Source organism: Oryx dammah, unplaced genomic scaffold (assembly GCF_014754425.2).
Source record: "Oryx dammah isolate SB20612 unplaced genomic scaffold, SCBI_Odam_1.1 HiC_scaffold_27, whole genome shotgun sequence".
In the NCBI taxonomy this organism is placed as follows: domain Eukaryota; kingdom Metazoa; phylum Chordata; class Mammalia; order Artiodactyla; family Bovidae; genus Oryx; species Oryx dammah.
Window position 1 is genome coordinate 75,454,633 of NW_024070211.1, and position 19,191 is coordinate 75,473,823.

General features: G+C 36.9%; 1 protein-coding gene across 1 annotated transcript in view; it reads left to right on the top strand.

Moving 5' to 3' along the window:
- The first annotated feature begins 4,488 nt into the window (after positions 1-4,488).
- Positions 4,489-19,191, top strand: part of THSD7B (thrombospondin type 1 domain containing 7B) — an 889,260-nt gene continuing 874,557 nt past the window's right edge. Inside the window, exon 1 of the mRNA XM_040228521.1 lies at positions 4,489-4,655. Coding sequence (XP_040084455.1) covers positions 4,517-4,655 — 139 coding nt within the window. The 5' untranslated portion in view covers positions 4,489-4,516. The remainder of the gene's footprint in view (positions 4,656-19,191) is intronic.

Below are 19,191 nucleotides of genomic sequence, written 5' to 3' on the forward strand. Positions count from 1 at the left end.
GGTAACGAGGTATAGGGTTTTAGCTAGTACTGCTGCTGCTGCTGCTGCTAAGTCGCTTCAGTCATGTCCGACTCTGTGCGACCCCAGAGACGGCAGCCCACAGGCTCCTCCATCCCTGGGATTCTCCAGGCAAGAACACTGGAGTGGGTTGCCATTTCCTTCTCCTAGCTAGTACATATGCTAAAAATGTGTGGGTGTTTTTAGGAGTAAAATTGCTGTGGCCCCCTGAACTCAGATGCTTTGGTGCATTCTCTAAGATCTCCATTTCATTTTTTTTGTTTTTTAAATCAAGGTTAGTTGTAGGTTGCTACTGTCACTATCCTTTTTTCTTTTTTAAATTAATTTTATTGAAGTATAGTTGATTTTCGGAGAAGGCAATGGCACCCCACTCCAGTACTCTTGCCTGGAAAATCCCATGGATGGAGGAGCCTGGTAGGCTGCAGTCCATGAGGTCGCTAAGAGTCGGACACGACTGAGTGACTTCACTTTGACTTTTCACTTTCATGCATTGGAAAAGGAAATGGCAACCCTCTCCAGTGTTCTTGCCTGGTCAGGGACGGGGAAGCCTGGTAGGAGGCCGTCTATGGGGTCGCACAGGGTTGGACACGACTGAAGCGACTTAGCAGTAGCAGCATAGTTGATTTACAATATTGCGTTAATTTCTGCTGTACAGCAAAGTGAATCAGATACACACATACACACACACACACACACATATATATAGTTCTTTATATGGTTTATCACAGGATATTGAATATAGTTTCCTATGCTATACAGTAGGACCTTGTTTATCCATCCTCTGTATGATAGTTTGCATCTGCTAGTCCCAAAGTCCCAGGCTCCCTCCCCTTGAAAAACACAAGTCTGTTCTCTATGTCTTTATTGTCATCATCCTTATTAATCTGTGATAGCCAGGAGATAATGGTGAGGACAGAAGTCTGTAAGCCACTTTCTTCAGGGATCTTCCACTGGCAGCTTAGGTGAACACAAAAGGACCCTTAAAGCCAGTGGGTCCCTTTGCAGAGTTAGTACAGAGCTCTGTGCCAGTGAGGAAGCCTACTTCTTATAGTCTCACAGCAACTCTGTTTAGGTCTTGCAATAAAAAACCGAAGATTGATGCAAAATTCAAAATATTTATATATACATTTATTTATACATAAATTATTGGCTAATCAATCCAGGTTACGCTTACATGCAGTCTCACTGGAACTCCAAATCCTTTTAAATCTTTTTTTGGCTTCTCACTTATGGCCATTTAGAGTTGAACAAACATGCTTGTGGCCCTCCATCTCTTTGGCTTACCTTGTAATGACATGAATATGCTCTTAGATATGCTGAAAGTCTGTCTCCCACAATGAGAATGAACAAAGTCATCACCTATACCCTGGTGATTTCCTATCACAAAAGAAGTGGTCTCAGTAGAGAGCTGGTCCTGCTGGTTAATTAGTATATTAATAGTAATAATAATAGCATAAGATTAACTGCCCTAAAATACGAATCATCCTTTTTATCAAAAGTTCTCTAACATTACAATGACTTAAATCCATCATTATACAGAAAGCCAATTCATTTGCTTTCCCAGGCTTATTTTTTTTAAGCTAATTTGATTCATAGGATTCACTAGGAAGTTATCCTGTCTTAAATTTTTTTTTCATTGAAATATAGTTAATTTACAATTTTGTATTATTTTCAGGTGTACAGCAAAGTGATTCAGTTATACATTATATATGTATTCTGTTTTAGATTCTTTTTCACTATAGATTTTTAAAAGGTATTGAGTATAGCCCCCATGTTATACAGTAGGTCCTTGTTAGTTAGCTCTTTTCTGTATAGCAGTCTGAATATTTTAATCCCAAACTCCTAATTTATGCCTCCCGCTTTTCTTTTTTAATAATCAAGTTTGTTTTCCCTCTCTGTGACTCTACATCTGTTTTGTATATAAGTTCATTTGTATTATTCTTTTTTAGATTCCACACATAAGAGACATCATATGATATTTGTCTTTTTCTGTCTGCTCTAGGTCTACCCATGTTGTATTATGGGGGCAGTATTTAGGTATTTTTTAGCTGCCTTCCCATGAAGGCATTGGTACCTTCTAAAAAATTAATGGCAATGGTACCTTCTAAAAAATGTGCACACCAAAGTTTTTGTAGCAAATCTATATTATGAAGAATGAATTGACTACTTGCATGTGTGTGTATGTGTGCAGACTTTAAACTATCATAATAAAATTCCCAAACCTTTCCTTGTTGTGTTGCTTGTTAAGCACGTGGTTTTGCCATTAGCAACCTGAAATACCCATCATCTAAAGTGTATATATGTATATGTGCACAAAAGTGTCTCAAGTAGGGGTACAGCGTGTGTCTCATCCGGAGGTTTAAGAAGTGTGTCCAGCAGTGCCTCACAGGCTCCATGGGATAGTCTAATAGGCCACTCCTGGGAACAAACAGTCAAGCAGGGGAGCTCTGTTTCATTTTAGCAGCAACACTCCACTCCTTCGATATTGGCATGCAATGCAGAAACAGAAGAGAAGCTTTTGGTTGCTTATCCAAATATTCTCTTCATCCCTGGACCAAGTCAAGTCATCAGAGAGCTATGTACTGGAACTTTGTTGCTTGACTCCTTGCAGCATCACTTTCACTGACTTGTACTTTGCCACTGTTCCCTTGGAGTGTTCTACAAGAGCCCGAGACCCCACTGACTACAGATTGCTGTTGTCTGTTTTATTGATGAAGGGATGCGTTGAGTGCATGACTCAGCACGGCATCTGTGTTGATGAGAACTCTCGGGGTTGATTCCACCACTGCTTGGGAGCAGGGTGATGGCTTCTCCTAAAACAATATGAAAAGAACATATACTTTCCTCCTCTGTATATGAGGGCTGTAGTAGCCACTTCTTTTTGTCTTTTTTCTTTTTTTTAATCTAGGAAATTCACATCAGACTTACTCCCTACTTTCAGCAATTCTTTGGTAAATGTTTATGGGCAATAACTTCTATCCTTGACAATCTTTCTTACTGTTTTATCCTTTTATCACCTTTTATCTATCAGTGTATTTTTCTAACATATGTAACATTTTTCTTACATATCCTTTTTTCGCCTTTTACCTATCAGTATATTTTTCTAACATTATGTATTGTGGCAGGTCAGAAAGATCCCTTGGAGATGGAAATAGCAACCCACTCCAGTATTCTTGCCTGGGAAATCACATGGACAGAGGAGCCTGGCAATCATGGGGTCACAAAGAGTCAGACACAACTAATCGACTAACTTTCATGTTCACCCTAGATCTCTTTAACTCAGTGTAGAATCTTCTTAAGTCTTTTGGGAAACTACCTGCAGGATTGTGTCCTGCAGGCACAACAGATTTGATATTCTCTTAAGGAAATTGTCTTAATCTTCTTTTGAAAATCTGCCCCTCTTCCTGTTTCTCCTTTTTGGTCGCGGGGTCCCATCAGCTCTGGAATCTGTCTTTTCTATCTTATATCTCTCATACATCCCATCCAGTTGGTAATCAAATCCATCACACCTAGCCTGTAAATTAAGTTTTGAAATTTCTTCTGATCTTTTCATTTACCAGTACTTGTCTGGGATATTTACCTAGTTTCCTAACTGGCCTCAATTTCTTTGTGATCCATTTTGTTTACTGATGTCAGTTATTTACAGTTCATATGCTTTCCTGTGATTCTTATTGTTATTTACAGAATGGACCCCAAAACCCTCACAAGACATTCAAGGCTCTTTATAATTTGCTCCCCAACCTACATGCAAAATCTCATCTCTGTCCATTCCATCCTCCCCTTTGTGTCTTTCATTGTAGCCACTGGCCCACTCCCTGTTCCCAAATACAAAATACATTTCAGACCTAGTTCTCTCAGTCAGCCTGAAATGCCTTCCTGACACATTCAAGCCCTTTTCCTCTGGCTTATCTCAAATGTTACCTTGTGTGAGATTTCCCTATTTTTTTTTCCCCCTCATCACAGAGGAACTAATTGCCTTCTTCTAAATCGTTCCCTCTCACTTTCTTAATACCACTCTTAGAGCATTCATTGCCCGATTTTGGACTTTGCTGTATATGCTGATCTTTCTCCCCAAATCATGGGATCCTCAAGGAGTTTGATTGAGTAGAAGGAGGGAGTATACTAGGTATCTGCCAACCCTGCTCTTAGAAACAAAGATAACTGTATGAGGGACTGTGGACAGTGCACTCACACACAGAGTCCTCAGAACTGATAGCACCTTCCACGGGTAAGGGCTTCCCAGGTGGCACCAGTGGTAAAGAACCCGCCTCCCATGGGTAAGGATTGAAAACATGGAATAATTCATGTCTGACCTTAAAATATTATTAACAATATTCTATATACTCTCTTTATGATCTTGAACATTTATAATGCCATTTTGTTAAAAGTTCTAGCGGTTGAAGTGAGTTTTTATCATTTCTTTACAGAAGAAACTTACATGATGTTCTTTTTTTTTTCCTTTTAGGAATAAGAAAGTCAAGAGGCTGAATTCTGAAGAATGTTTCCGAAGTGTAATCTGGCTGTCACTGGCTGGGCATGGAGGAGCATGAGGAAGCTATTTCTGTTACTTTCTCTCTTGCTGTCCCATGCGGCTCATTTGGAAGGCAAAAAGGATAATCAATTCATCTGGAAACCAGGTAGGCCTGTCCTGGATGTTCCTTTGTCCCATTTTCATTAATGAGAAGAATATTCTTTCCATTCTTGTCCTTCTTACTCATGGAGGAGTGGGAAATCTCCAGAGAGGAAAAAAAAAAACAGGTTCTTCTTTATAATACATTTGACTCTTATTCCTGTATAATTGTCACCTCCAACAGTGATGCTTGTTATCCTTCTGAATTTCCATGTTGTTGTCAATTAAAGTTATGATCACCATAGTTACATCTGCTTCTCTGTCAGTATATCACCACTGTGCAACACATTTGTAGTGAAAATGGGTCTGAATTTAGTTGATATCCTCAAAATGATTTGAAATATTAATGTATGTCTCTTTCTTTTGCTGTATAAACTAGCTAGGTATTTATTATTGTACATTTTCTAGCATACATTCTGTATATATACGTTTTGAAGCACGGAAAATTATCCCAACAGCTTGGCCCATTAGTTTTGTTTATACAGTGGCCTTAATGTGTTTGGAGACCCTTAGCTACCTTGTACATGAGTATATGAATAAGTTGAGGTTTGGAGACTTGCATATAAATTATGTTCTTCTCTAAATATTTCCTTAATGTGACTGTGGAAGAGCACTGTTTAATTTTAAAGGCTAATACTTTATCAACTTAAATTATAAACCCAAACATCTTGGCTCTTTGAATCACTGATGTTTTTTCTTTGTTGTAGATTTTAATTTTCTTCAAGTTTCACAATCAGATCATTTAAAATACTATTACTGTTTCGAGAGTCCATTCTAGCAAATACAGATAACTTATACACCTAATATCTTAGAATTGGAAACTGTGATGTCATGGAAGATCTATGGTCCTTGGAGAATTTTCATTTTAGGCTCATCATCTGTAAATTAAATAGACTGCAAACATATTATGTCACCATGGAAATATGTATAAAAGTGATATTTGTAGTATTTAAATGGCTTTGCAAAAACAAAAGTGAATTATGCTTTAAAGTAAATTAAGTAAAACCCCAACACCATTAGAGATACAGTCTGGAGGAAATTTAATTGCATTAAAGCCCTTATAAATTAATTTAATTGTGGACTCTAATACCACATTAGTGATTTTCATTTTTTACCTCACAGTAGTTTTAGAAAGCTTTGGAAATAGTTCTAAAAGTCAACATTGCATTTTTGCAAAGGGGCTATTTTATTTTAGTCAGAAAAGACTACACATTTTATCAAATCTAAATAAGTACATTTATATGGCTGTACTCTGGTCTAAAGTTCTCAAAAAAGTGCAATTAAGATGGAAAGTAGAAAATCTGAAATGTGAATGGGATGTATTAAGAAAATGGATTTATTTTGAAGCAAATTTTAAAAATAGGTCTGCTTTTCTAAAAGTAGGTCAATGGAACAAAATGGCACAGACCCACTCTCCAGTGAGGGACACTGTGGTAACTGTCACATTTGTTTTAGAAGTGAGAATCCTTCCTATTTAGATGCTTTGCACTGTTCAAAATGAATATCCATGTCATCACTCTCATTTTCCCTGGTATTCATTACTTCTTTCTCTCACTTATGTGTCATCAAAAAGGTAATAATGTATGTTTTCCTGTATGGTTTCATTTATAAGTTATGAATTTATTCCTTGTATGTGATCAGTCATTTTAAAAGTAAAAAAGATCTCAGAGATATAAAATTAGAAGCCAAAGTCTAGGCTATGTATTCCAATTTCTTATATATCCTTCAGAAATATCCCTTGCAACATGTAAGGAAGTACCTCTCTCTGCATAATTGTGTATATAAATCACACAAAATATACACACACATGTTTTATTATTATTACTAGTTATGGTTCTGCCTTCTGGATGGGAAGCTGAGTGTGGAATGGTAGAGAATGTGGATCTGAAAATTTCTGATTTGTACATACCTATGTGTACATATGAGCTTTTCTGGTGGCTCAGTGGTAAAGAATTCTCCTGCCAATGCAGGAGATGCTGGTTGGTTCCTGGGTCAGGAAGACCCCTTGAGAAGGAAATGGCAACCCACTCCAGTGTTCTTAGAGCCTGGGAAATTCCATGGTCAGTGGAGCCTGGCAGGCTACAGTCCATAGCGTTGCAAAAGACTCGGACACAGTTTAGTGATTAAACAACAGCAACAACATGTACATGCAGACAAACAGTACTTCATACAATCAGAATCATACTTGGCGATATCTTACTCTGCATGTTGCTTTCAGCGTGTAATGATGACTGGGTGAATATTACATACTAGTGCACATGGGTCAGTTTCATCTTTCATTGGTTGCATAGTTTTCTTTTGCAGTTTTATGAATTTATTTAATCAGTGCTCCATTGCTTATCTATTCTTCCTCTATTGCATGGCCATTTCACCAGCTTTTAGTTTTTTGTTATTATGAATAGTACTGACATGAACGCACTGTTCTTTTAAAGGTAAGAGATAAATCAGTTTGAGAAGTCATATGCCCTAGAGCAATTCTGGGTCATCATCTTAAAAGACAAACTCAGGGCTTCCCAGGTGCTGCTAGTGGTGAAGAACCTGCCTGCCAATGCAGGAGGTGCCAGAGACATGGGTTCAATCCCTGGGTCAGGAAGATCCCCTGGAGGAGGGCATGGCTACCCACTCCAATATTCTTGCCTGGAGAATTCTGTGGACAGAGGAGCCTGGAAGGCTACAGTTCATAGGGTTGCAAAGAGACATGACTGAAGCAAGTTAGCCCGCTTAGACTCTACCTACTTATGTGTGATTTATTATATTTTATTTGAATTAAAAACTCAATTGCAGTTGAAATTAGCTGCGTTTTTGGAGTATATTATCAAACCCAAAAACTCAGATCCAGTATAATCTGGAATTTGAACAGATGTCCATGGAGACCCAGATAAATATACCTTATTTTAGAAACCTAGAAACCATTCTCCCTATTTAGATTGTAGTGCCAGTCATTTAAGCTCTTTGCTTGTATCTATTGTTTTTCCCACATCCATAGATTAAGTGTTAGTCAACCTCAGCCAAATCAGAGGCATTTCTAAGTGTTTCTTGGCTGTGGAAAAACAATGGATTGATGAATAATAAGTGAGTGATATATTATGTTGCTATGTTTTCTCTACTAAGAGAGATTCTGACGAGGTACAGGCTGTGGGGTCATTGATCCAGCAAGGCTATTGAATGCCTGTCATCACTGTGATGAGACCCATTGATCTATTTTTAGTGTTTGGCTTCTGTCAGCCAAGAAAGAAGGATCATGTCAGCAAAAATATCAGATAAGGAGTGATGCTGTTTGTTGTTTTAGGTAAACATATACTATTGCTGTCTGCTTGCTTCCTAGAGATGAGCAGATTATGGTCTCTGAAGCTATGATAACTAGTGATCTCTTTAAAAGTTCCTCAGTACTGGTTCTGAGAGGTTGCTTCATTCTTCTGATCCTTGATGAGGCCTTACTATGTGCCAGGTGTTCTTAGAAATAAGTTGAGAATAAAAGAGACAAATCCTTGATCCTCATGAACAGATTAATAAACACAGTCCAGAAGTTAAATGGAGAGTGTGTTGGTTGGGGATGAGGGCTTAGAAGGAAAGGTGAGGAAAGGAGGAGGGATGTGCAATGATAGATGTGAGAGGACTATTTTTCTGTAGTTTTTAAAACTTATTTTTTATTAGAATATATTTGATTTGCAACGTTGTATTAAGTTTCAGGTGTTCAGCAAAGTGGTTCAGTTATATGTATATTCTTTTTCCATATAGGTATTACAAAATATTGAGTAGCAGTCCCTGTGCTATACAGAGGGTTCTTATTGTTTATCTGTTTTACGTATAGTAAAGTAAAGTCACTCAGTCGTGTCCGACTCTGCAACCCCATGGACTGTAGCCTATCAGGCCCCTCTGGCCATGGGATTTTCCAGGCAAGAGTACTGGAGTGGGTTTCCATTTCCTTCTCCAGGGGATCTTCCCGACCCAGGGATCGAACCTGGGTCTCCAGCATTGCAGACAGACGTTTTACCATCTGAGCCACCTAGTGGTGTGTATCTCTTACTCCCAAGTTCTTAATTTATCCCTCCTCCCCACCTTTCCCTTTTAGTAGCCATGAGTTTGTTTTCTATGTGGGTAAGTTTGTTTCTGTTTGGTAAATAAGTTCATTTATATCAATTTTTAGAGTCCACACATAAGTGATAGGCGAGAGAGTGACATTTGAAATGGGTGGGCTAGGGGATCCCCCACTGAGGAAGGGAATTTGAGTAAAGACCTGAAGTAAGTGAGGGAGCCAGCCATGGGAATATCAGGATGAATATTCCACAGGAAGAGAACCATAAGGTCAAAAGGCCCTGAGACAGATGTGGGCGTGGCTTGTTTGAGGATCAGAGAAGAGTCCAGCTCTTCTGGAGCAGAGCAAACATGGTGGGCAGTGATGGGAAGTCAGGTCAGAGGGGAAAGGGCACTGAAATCAGGTATGTCTTCATAGATCCGGATACAATTTTGGCTTTTGCTCTTGGGTGAAATAGAAAGGCATGGGGAGTTTTTAGAGAGTGGTGACATGATCTTCTTTTTTTCTTTTTCTTTTCTAATACTTTAATAGGATTATCTTGGGTGATCAGTCAAGGAAGTGGAAACAAGGAGACTAGTTAGTAAGCTACTGTGGAAATAAGGACTGTTGATGATAATAGCTTGAACCACAGTCATGTCAGTGAAGATGGTAAGAAGGGGTTGAGTTTTGGCTACATATAAGGTCTGGTTTTCAATCAGGGAAAATTTGCCCAGCAGAGGACATTTATGATTATTACAACTGGTTGTCACAACTGGGGTGTGCTACCAACATCAAAGTAGAAGCCAGGGATGTTGCTAAATATTCTAAAATGCACAAGACAGACCCCCACAACAAAGGATTATCCCTCCCCCACTTGCCAATAGTGCCCAGGTTGAGAAACAGTGTTTTAAGGTAAAACCATCATGATTTACTGATGTAGGGAGGAGGAGGGAAAGAGGTACAAGGGCAGTGTCCTGAAGCTTTGCTCTGAGCAGCTTGGAGAGTGGAGTTGCCATCATTTAACCTGGGCTGACTGGGAAGGAGCCTGCGTGGAGGAATATGAGGAACTTGGCATAGGACAGGTTCGATTTATAAGCCTGTTGGAAATTCACATGGATATGTTGATCAGGAAGTTGGGTCTGAATTCAGGAGGCAGGTCTCTCCTAGAACCAGATGTTTGAAAGTCCATATCAGCGAGGTCAAATTTAAATGTATAATCTTAGAAATGTGGAGGCAGCCTTGAAATCCGTAATCCTGTGTAGGTAAAGGGTAAGTTTCTAACGTACTTCCTTGGGGCCAAATGCTTTTTAAAAAAACTATGGTGGTAAAATACACATAACATAAACTTTACCATTTTAACTGTTTTAAAGTGTACAATTCAGTGACATTTAGTATATTCACGGTGTGTTGGAAATATTGCTACTATCTAGTTCCAGAACATTTTCACTATTCCAAATTACATTTTACAAGTATTTATAAAGACTGGGAAACTATTTGCTATGAATAATGAGATATGAAAGGAAAAAAAATTCTGTATTTGTTTCTTTGTGAGAGGTTGTTCTAATGGTCTTAAGTCATCTTCAGAGATCACTCAGTATGCTAGGCAAAGTGTACTTTGTATACTTTGTACACAGGCAGACTCACATTCAAGTCCCAAGGATCTAGAGAGGAGAAAGTTCTTTAATACCTCTGAGCCCTATTTATCTATCAAAATGAGGGCTGTACATACTTCAGAGAACTGTTTTGAAAATTACAGTAAAACAAATATATTGAAAAACCTAGTGTATAGTAGCTACTCATAAATGTTAGCTGTTATTTTTTATCATTGCTATATATATTTGATATTTGAAATATTTATTCTTGCTTTTATGTTATACAATTTTGTATAGTTTTTTCCTTTAGAATCAAAAAGAGGTGAGATCAATCTGAAAGCTATATGTACTTTATTAGTAAATGATCACAAGTAATTTGTCTGACTTTTTAGCTCTAAAACTTTCTATATGAGACTCCTGGAAAGTTTAATTTCAGTAGATCCTTCCCAGTGAATAAAAAGGGTGAAAAAAATGACCTGTGTTTTAGGAACTAAGTAAATAAGTCAAAATTAATCAGTCTTTTTGGAAGAAAAAAAGATTATGAAAATGATGTTGGGTAAGAAAAAAGGATCTTAGATTAATATTTAATTACAGATTACATAATAATGTTTCCAATGTTGAAAGGACTTTAAGGAAAAATGGTATTTTATATATTTGCATATATTTAAGTTTAGGAATCTTAGAGACAGTACAGCTTTCTTAGGAGAAACCTGATTTTTTTTAATATGTGCTAGAATTTTGTGAAATATTTCTTCTGAGAATTTGATTAAATTAGAATCATTTGGTTACATCTATTGATATTAATTTGTCTTAGAACCATGTGTGTGATAAATTCTCAGTGGTGTTATTTCTGTGGTATCAAAAAAACATAGACTTACATGGCATGGGATTCATGTCTAATCATTTTTCCTTGGGAACCACAAGCACTAATTTTATAATGCTCTCAGTAAGCCAGAAAAAATCTATATTACCTAAATAATTTGAACTAAATTACTCTGATTTTTTCTAAATAGTACTAAATGGAGGCTCCCTGAGGAAAGAGATGTTATCAATTTTATTCACTGATACATTCTCAGTACCTAGAACATGAATAACTGTTGCACAAAATATCCCTAGCACATTAAGTACTTGTAGACTGAGGGCCACTCTGTGTGTGTGCGTATTTATGGAAGTTGAGAAGTAAAGAGTAAAGAGACCAAAGAAATAGAACATAAGATCCTTGTTGTTGTAGAAGCTGAAATATATATTGAAGAAAGGATATGAAATGATGAAAACCAAAGTCAACCTTATAAATCAGTAAATATGAAAATTAATCATCCTTATTTTCTTGTTCCTTGGTTCCAGGACCATTTTTGATCATCTCTAGAAAAGGTATTGAACACAACTGTTATAAAAGGAAAATAGGTACATAGAGTAAGAAATTTATTTCTGTAATCCTTATATTGAGATATTACAGTTGCCTGTTGTCTTCTATTTAATTTCCTCAGAGGCAGCCAGTTTCAACTTTTTGCTTACCTCCAGATTTCTAAGTAATGTACTCATTATTGATGTTCCTTGAGTGATACGTTGAATATTTGCAATTGATTTTCTCTTATGTTAGTTGAGACTTTTTCTCTCATCTACCTACCTCTTTCCCTACTTACTGCCTCCCATGAAAGCAGTTAGAATACTTATATCAATGAACAGTGACTGTATTATTATTTCTACATAGATACCATTCTCTGCTGAGTCAAGCAGTGTACTACAGCCTCCTTTCAACTTTTTGTTTTATATAGAAATTAAAAATTACCTCATCTTTTCTTTGCTTTGCCTTCTTCGAGTGTACTGCTGCTTTCCCCCGATGCTCCAGTTGACATGCTCATTATTAGTTTTTGAAATTTCAGCACAGTTCCGAACACTCTATTATATTTTTTCTTTGGGAGATATTCCCACAGCCCCGTGTCTTCCATTCAGTGCGGACTGCTGCAGTTTCTCATCCTGAACTCCTTGTTTTCCTGGTTTTGTGTTTCTCTGCTTTTGTTGCTTTATTTTCTAGAGCTGCTAAAATAGGATACACTGGAAGTAATTTTTCATGTCTGAAACGGTCTCTGCTTGTCATATACTTGACTCATAGCTTGGGTGTAGAGTTCAAGGTTACAAAGCACTTTTCCCCCAGAATTTTTAAGGTTTTGCTCTACTGTATTCCAGCCCCCTGTGTTGTTGTTGCTGCTGCTGCTGCTGCTAAGTCGCTTCAGTCGTGTCCGATTCTGTGTGACCCCATAGACGGCAGCCCACCAGGCTCCCCCGTCCCTGGGATTCTCCAGGCAAGAACACTGGAGTGGGGTGCCATTGCGTTCTCCTGTGTTGTTGCTAGGAAGGTTTATGTCATTCTGATCTCATCTCTGTATGTTATGTGTTTGTTCTTTTCCTCTTTCTGAATCTTCTTTTTATCCACAAAATTCTGAATTTCTTAATTATGTACTTTGGAGGGAGTCCTTTCACCTTTATTTTATTGGCAATTAGGAGAATATTTTGCCAGTATGCTCATGCTTTGCAGTTCTGAGATTTATTTTGTGTTGTCTCTCTTCCTTCTGAAACACCTTAGATAGGTGTTTTACCTCTCTAATTTATCTTCAGTTTTCCCCTGTTTTTTTTTTAATTTTGTTTGCATTTTTATTGTAATTTGTAAAATATTTATTCTGTTTCATCTTTCAAACCTTCCTTTGAATATTTTTTATTTCAGTGAGTTCTATACTTAAAAATTTGTTTTAAAGATTTCTTTGATGTGGACCATCTTTAAAGCCTTTATTGAATTTTTTACAATGTTGCTTCCGCTCTTTATATTTTGATCTGTTTGGCAGTGGGGTGTGTGGAATCTTAGCTCCCCAACCAAGGATTGAACCCATACCCCCTACACTGGAAGGCAAAGTCTTACCCACTGGACCACCAGGAAAGTCCCTGTTCTGTACTTTGTAAAATTGAATTTTCTTCACAGATGCAGTGTGCTTTCATTTAGAGGATGTTAATAATAATTTAACTGTTTCCTTTTTATGTTCTGTACCATTTATTCTTCCTCTAAATCTATTTTCTTCTTTTATTAATTTATTTGTTTGATCATAGCTTCTGCTGTAGGGAGCTTTCTTTTAAGGTCTATTGATTATTGGCTATCTCTTTAGTGTTTTTGATTATTGAGGATGAGACATTAAAAGCTGATTGACATTCTATGTACCTGACTCAGATGTTTGGGCTTCACTATCAGACTCTTCTAAGTCGTGAGCTGGCTTTTTTATTGGAACATGGGTCTCAAAATTTATATCCATCAGTACCTGAAGGTCTTTTCTTCAGGGCTTATTATGGGTGTTATTTAAAGTGAAGGCTAAGCTGTTGTGACAATGATGATCCCAAATATATGGCTTAAAAAAACTAGCAGCTCCTGTCTCACTCATGAGAAGATTTCATCGTGGGCCAGGTTGTCTGGTGGTTCTGCTCCATATGTTCATTCAACCACAAAGCTTTCTTCTATCCTGTTGAAGGACATTATTCTTCTTTGCCCATTCAAGCTGAATCACAGACATTTCCATATTTTGGTGATGAAAAGAACACAGAGCTAAAATCTAAAAAAAGACATTTTAACAAATGACATAGAATTCCATACATGTTTCAGTTCTAACAGCCACTCCGAAAGTGGTTTCAAGCCATTGAAGACCGTCTTCAATTTGGCTTTTGCATCTGGGGGTGGGTGGGTGCAGCTGGGTGTTCTCCCTGGTATTTGGATAAGGGCAGAGGGTGGCTCATCGGAAAGGCTTCTTTATCCACTTATCTGGTACCTGGACTGGGAAGACTCATACAGCTGAGGCTGGAATGATGGGGACTCTGTTCACATATCTTTCTCTGTGTGGTTGTGTCTGCATGTTCTGTCTATATGGAGGCTGCAGGGTGATGGGAGTTCTTACATGATAGCTGAAGCTTCCAAAGAGAAACAGGCAGGAGTTGCCTGGCTTTTTCTAATGTAGCCCAGGAGTCACCCATGGTCACTTGTGCTGTGCCTTTAAGCAGGGGACCTAGATTTCATCTTTTGATTGGAGGACTGGCAAAGAATTTGCAGATAGATGTTTTAAATTTTCCATGATCCATCATTTCTGGTCACATTCCATTGGTGAGAATGTGCTCATATGGTTGCTGCTAGCCACAAGGGAAGATATGAAATGTAGTTTATAGTTGGACAGCCATGTGAGAAGGGAAAATAGATTCAGTCATGATTAACAGTCTTCATAACAGGGACTATTCAGTGTTTGGATCATTCAGGGATTTCCAGAGACAGAGAGGGAGACAGAGAGGGAGGGGGAGAGAGGGGAGGGATGGGATTGATTTAGTATAAGGAATTGGCTCATGCAGTGATGGAGACTGAGAAGTCTGGAGGCCCACAGGGAAGCCATTGGTATAGTCTAGCCTGAGCCCAAATACCTGAGAACCAGGGGAACTGATAAAGTAAGTCCTAGTCCAAGTGCAGGAGGAGAGCAGTGTTCCAGTTCGAACAGGCAGAGAGTAAGTTCTTCCTTCCTTTGTATTAATATTTTTATCCTATTTAGACTTCCAACAGATTGGATGATACCCACCCACACTGAGGAGGGCCATCTGCTTTACTCAGTCTACTGATTTAAGTGTTAATCTCATCTGAAAGGACCCTCATAGATACACACATAAATAATGTTTAGTTTGGGCATTCTGTGGTCCACTCAAGTTGACACATGAAATTTACCATGATAGTGTCTCCTGAAATGAACCCTGTCTACACTGGACTACTGACAGAATAAGGGCAGAATCTTCGCAGAAATGGCTCAACACTTAGTCCTCAGCATTTCACTTAATTCCTCTCTTTTAAACATGATACCTCATTACTCTTTCACTTTGTGTGCCTGCCTCAAAAATGTCCTTACTGAGTGCTGAATTCTGTGATCTCTTTTCCTACAGATGTTGAGAAAGGGACAGAGCAAAAGACTGGTGGTGGGGCGGCGGGAGAGGAAAGGATTGTGTGTGTGGGGGGGAGGGGCTAATTGATTTCATTTATAGGCTTTAAATTGTCCCCCATTTCAAGCCATAAACAGTATTACTTTTTTCCTAGGGTCTCTAGGTTTCAACTTGCCCAGAGTTCTGCTAGTATAAATTAGCTTTTTCTGTTGTATTCATCTGTGGGCAGAATCTCCGTTTTCCTTCACATTTCAAATTACTTACTGCTCCTCTACCTGCTCTGAATATTGCAAAGTTCAGTACTACTTGTTCATCTCTAGCTCTATATTTTTGGCCCTTATTGAGTTTTATCTTGTAATGCCTTTACTGTCATTTCAAGAGAGTGTCAGGAGAGGAGTGAAAAAAAAAAAAAGTGTGTGTGTGTGTGTGTCGTGTCCTCCAAGTTAATTGGACATCTTTAACTTACTTGTCCTAAAACTTCTGTTTTAGGATATTTATTATGGAATAAAAGGATGTTGAAATGTTAATTTTTTGTGGTGACTGACTCCCTTATTCTGTTTGGGCATGTACTATAAAATCTTTATAATAAAACTGACCAGATTTTTCCCAGGTTAAAATTTGTTTTAATTTAAATGTTCACTGGGTCTGTATGATTGGTTCAGACTGAGCTGTTAGATTAGAGATAAAAAGGGGAACAATTTCTCTCTAAAGTTCAGATTATCAATGGAGATTTCTTTATGACCCCCTGAAAATTATCTTCCTTCAACTTTTCCTTTCATGGTAGAATTCAAATATTTAACATAAGGTTGAATTATTCTTAACTAGGAAAACAGAGGATTCCATTCAAAGAAATAGAGAAGTCAAAGATGAAAACAAGTCTGAGCTATCAAAGTGGGATTGAAATATGAATTAAAGACCAAAAGGCAGTATTACAAATTCATAAAGCAACCTGAAAAACTTATGTTGTAAAGCTCTTCATGATCTTATTTACCATGAAGCACAGGCAGTGTTGATTGGAATTAAAAAGGGGGGGAAAAAAAGAAGCCTACCCTCTTGTGGCTTGATTATGGATTTACTCAGTTCATGAAGTTATTTTGATATATGAACGAAGTTCTCCAAACTACAGCCTCAGGTGACATCTGGGTGATAGATGTTAGTGCCACTGATAATATCTAAGACTCAGAGAAATAATTTCAAAAGTGTGTGTTTAACACCATTCTTGTTTACTACTCTCTTTAACACTATATCTGTTAAAGCTTATTTTCATAGCAAGTGTATGACTATGAATTCACCATCTCATCCTTTTGTTTCTTTTCTTCTTTGGAATTACTATGGTAACCAAACTGTGGTTCCTGTAGGGAATCTGTGATATTATTACCCCCTTATCTTGATTCTCCCAAAAGAGGAGAATAATAAGCTGTTGTGGAAATAAGTAGCTTTATCACCCAACGGTGAATTTCATTCATGGATACACTTCACTACAAAAGCAACACAACAACTGGTAACAATAACATATGGATATGTTTTTTTGTGTGGATTTTTCCTCAAGGTTAATAATTTTTTTAATTGAATGCAGCTGCTCAAGAATTTTTGTTGCTAAGTATGCTCAGTTTTTGAAAACAAATGCTTCCTTGCAAGTCAATTTTAAATAAATGTTTTGAGGCTTAATTACCTAGCTGTATTTGTAGAGAACCTGTTGGCTCCATATACTAGGTAAGGTGATGGGATGGTTCAGATCAGATGCCAAAGTCAAAACTGTCTGGGTGCTATGTGAAGGTGTGTGATCTCAAACTTATGCCTTTACTTTCTAATCAATAAAATGGGAATAAATGAAGGAGTCTATGTAAAGCATAGTTCATATTCTATACTACATACTCAAGCGTACATTTCCACACTCCAAGTATTACATGATGAAAGTCACATTAAGTACTCAATTAATGCTACCTTTTAATTTGTATTTAATGGATGCTACTCTAAGAGATTATTTCCTATTCCTCCCACCTGACATGTGGAACTTAAGTTAGTTTGGATATATAGAAATGCAGCTATAATGAATATAATTTCTCTCAAGATGTCATTTGCTATTCTTTTTCTTCATTTTAATGTTCTAAAATAAGTTGTTTTAAAAATTTCCATTTTATTGCTTATTTCTATTGGCCTTCATCATGCACTAGCTGTTTCAAATATTGGACCTCCAATAATATCGTCCCCTGATATTTGTTTATGGAATTCTTTTACTGGTTTTCAAAGCAACAGCTGGAGATGTTATTCAAAGTGGTTACCCAGTAGAATATGGTCTTAAAGCTTTCTAAGAGCCAAAATATGTAGCCTGTCTCCAAACTTAGGATTGAATTTAGATGCATCTATATGATTGACTTTCTTCATCTTCAGATTTGGAATGAGAAAGATCAAGGATGTGAGTGACAACTTTATATTTGATGATAAGTTCAAAAATTAGCATAATGCATTATCTTTTATTTATCTCACACGGTCCTGACAGTAGCCTGAGATGTTCTGGGAAGGGTAGGAAAGAAACCAAGTTTGAATAGCATAGATATTAAGTGATGGAACCAACACTAGCCCACTGGCGATTTCAATGTTTGGTTAGGTTTTCATTATGCAAAGGTCTTTCCTTGTTTGAAACTTTGAACTTAGAGCTACTTATGGTGTTGCCATTCTCAACAGAAAGGCTTGTGAATCAAAAGAATTACCACTTTTTATTCCTTAAGATTTCACGTTAGTTGGTTATCATTTTGGTGGTTGATAATCCACATAAACGTTTTATGCCAAATGGAGGCTTTTCTGCAGCATTCTATGCTGTTACAATACTAGTAATTATTAGCATGAAAGAATGATTCCTTTTTATCAATTTTATTGAAGTATAGTTTATATGCCCAACATTTACTCTGTCTATTTTAATTATTTTTACTACATTAACCAAGTTGAGCAACTATCACTACCACAAAACTATTTACAGTTAATCCCTATTCCTATTCTCTAGCCTTAGGCAAGAACTGACCTAGTTTCTGTCTCCATGAATATTCCTTCTCTGTATATTTCATGTAAATGAAATAATACAGTAAGTGTTCCTTTGTGATTGACTTATTTCACATAGCATAATGTTTTTGAACTTCATACTATAGGTCTATCAATGTTTCATTCCTTAATATTGCTGAATAATATCATATTTTGTTGTATTTATATGACATTTTTGAAGTCCATTTACAAGTTGATGGACATTTGGGTTATTTTAAATTTCTTTGGCTACAATGGATAATGCTGCTGTGAATATACGTGTACAAGTCTTGGTATGATCATACATTTTCATTTTTCTTGGGAGTGGAATTGCTGGGTTGATGCTTAATTTTTTAAAGAAATTGAAAGCTGTTTTCCAAAGTGGCCAGAGCTTTTACATTACCACCAGCAATATATGAGGGTTCATATTTTGCCATACTTTCTTGCTAACAATTGTTATTGTCTATATTTTTTACTAAATTTATTTTGGTGGGTATGAAATAGTATCATAGTTTTGATTGGCATTTCATTAATGACTAATGATGATGTCTTTTCATGTTTTTATTAGCAATTTATATACGTTTTTTGAAATGTCTATTCCAGTCCTTTTTGCATTTTTAAATTATATTAGCTGTCTCCTTGTTATTCAGTTTCAAGTGTTCTTTTTATGTTCAAGATACAAGACCTTCATTGGATATGAGCTTTACAAATATTTTCTTCCTGTTTGTGACTTGCCTTTTCAATTTTAATGATGTCTTTGAAGTACAGAAGTTTTGAATTTTGAAGTTCAATTTATCAATTTTTCCTTCATTTATAGAGTGTACTATAGCTAAGAAATCTTTGCCTTATTCAAGCTGTCAGATATTTTTCTTCTGTTTTCTAAAATTTTTATAGTTTTGACTCTTGCATTTTGGTTTGTGATAAGTTTTAAAATACTTTTTTTTTGGTATGGTGTGGGTAGGGTTTAAATTCAT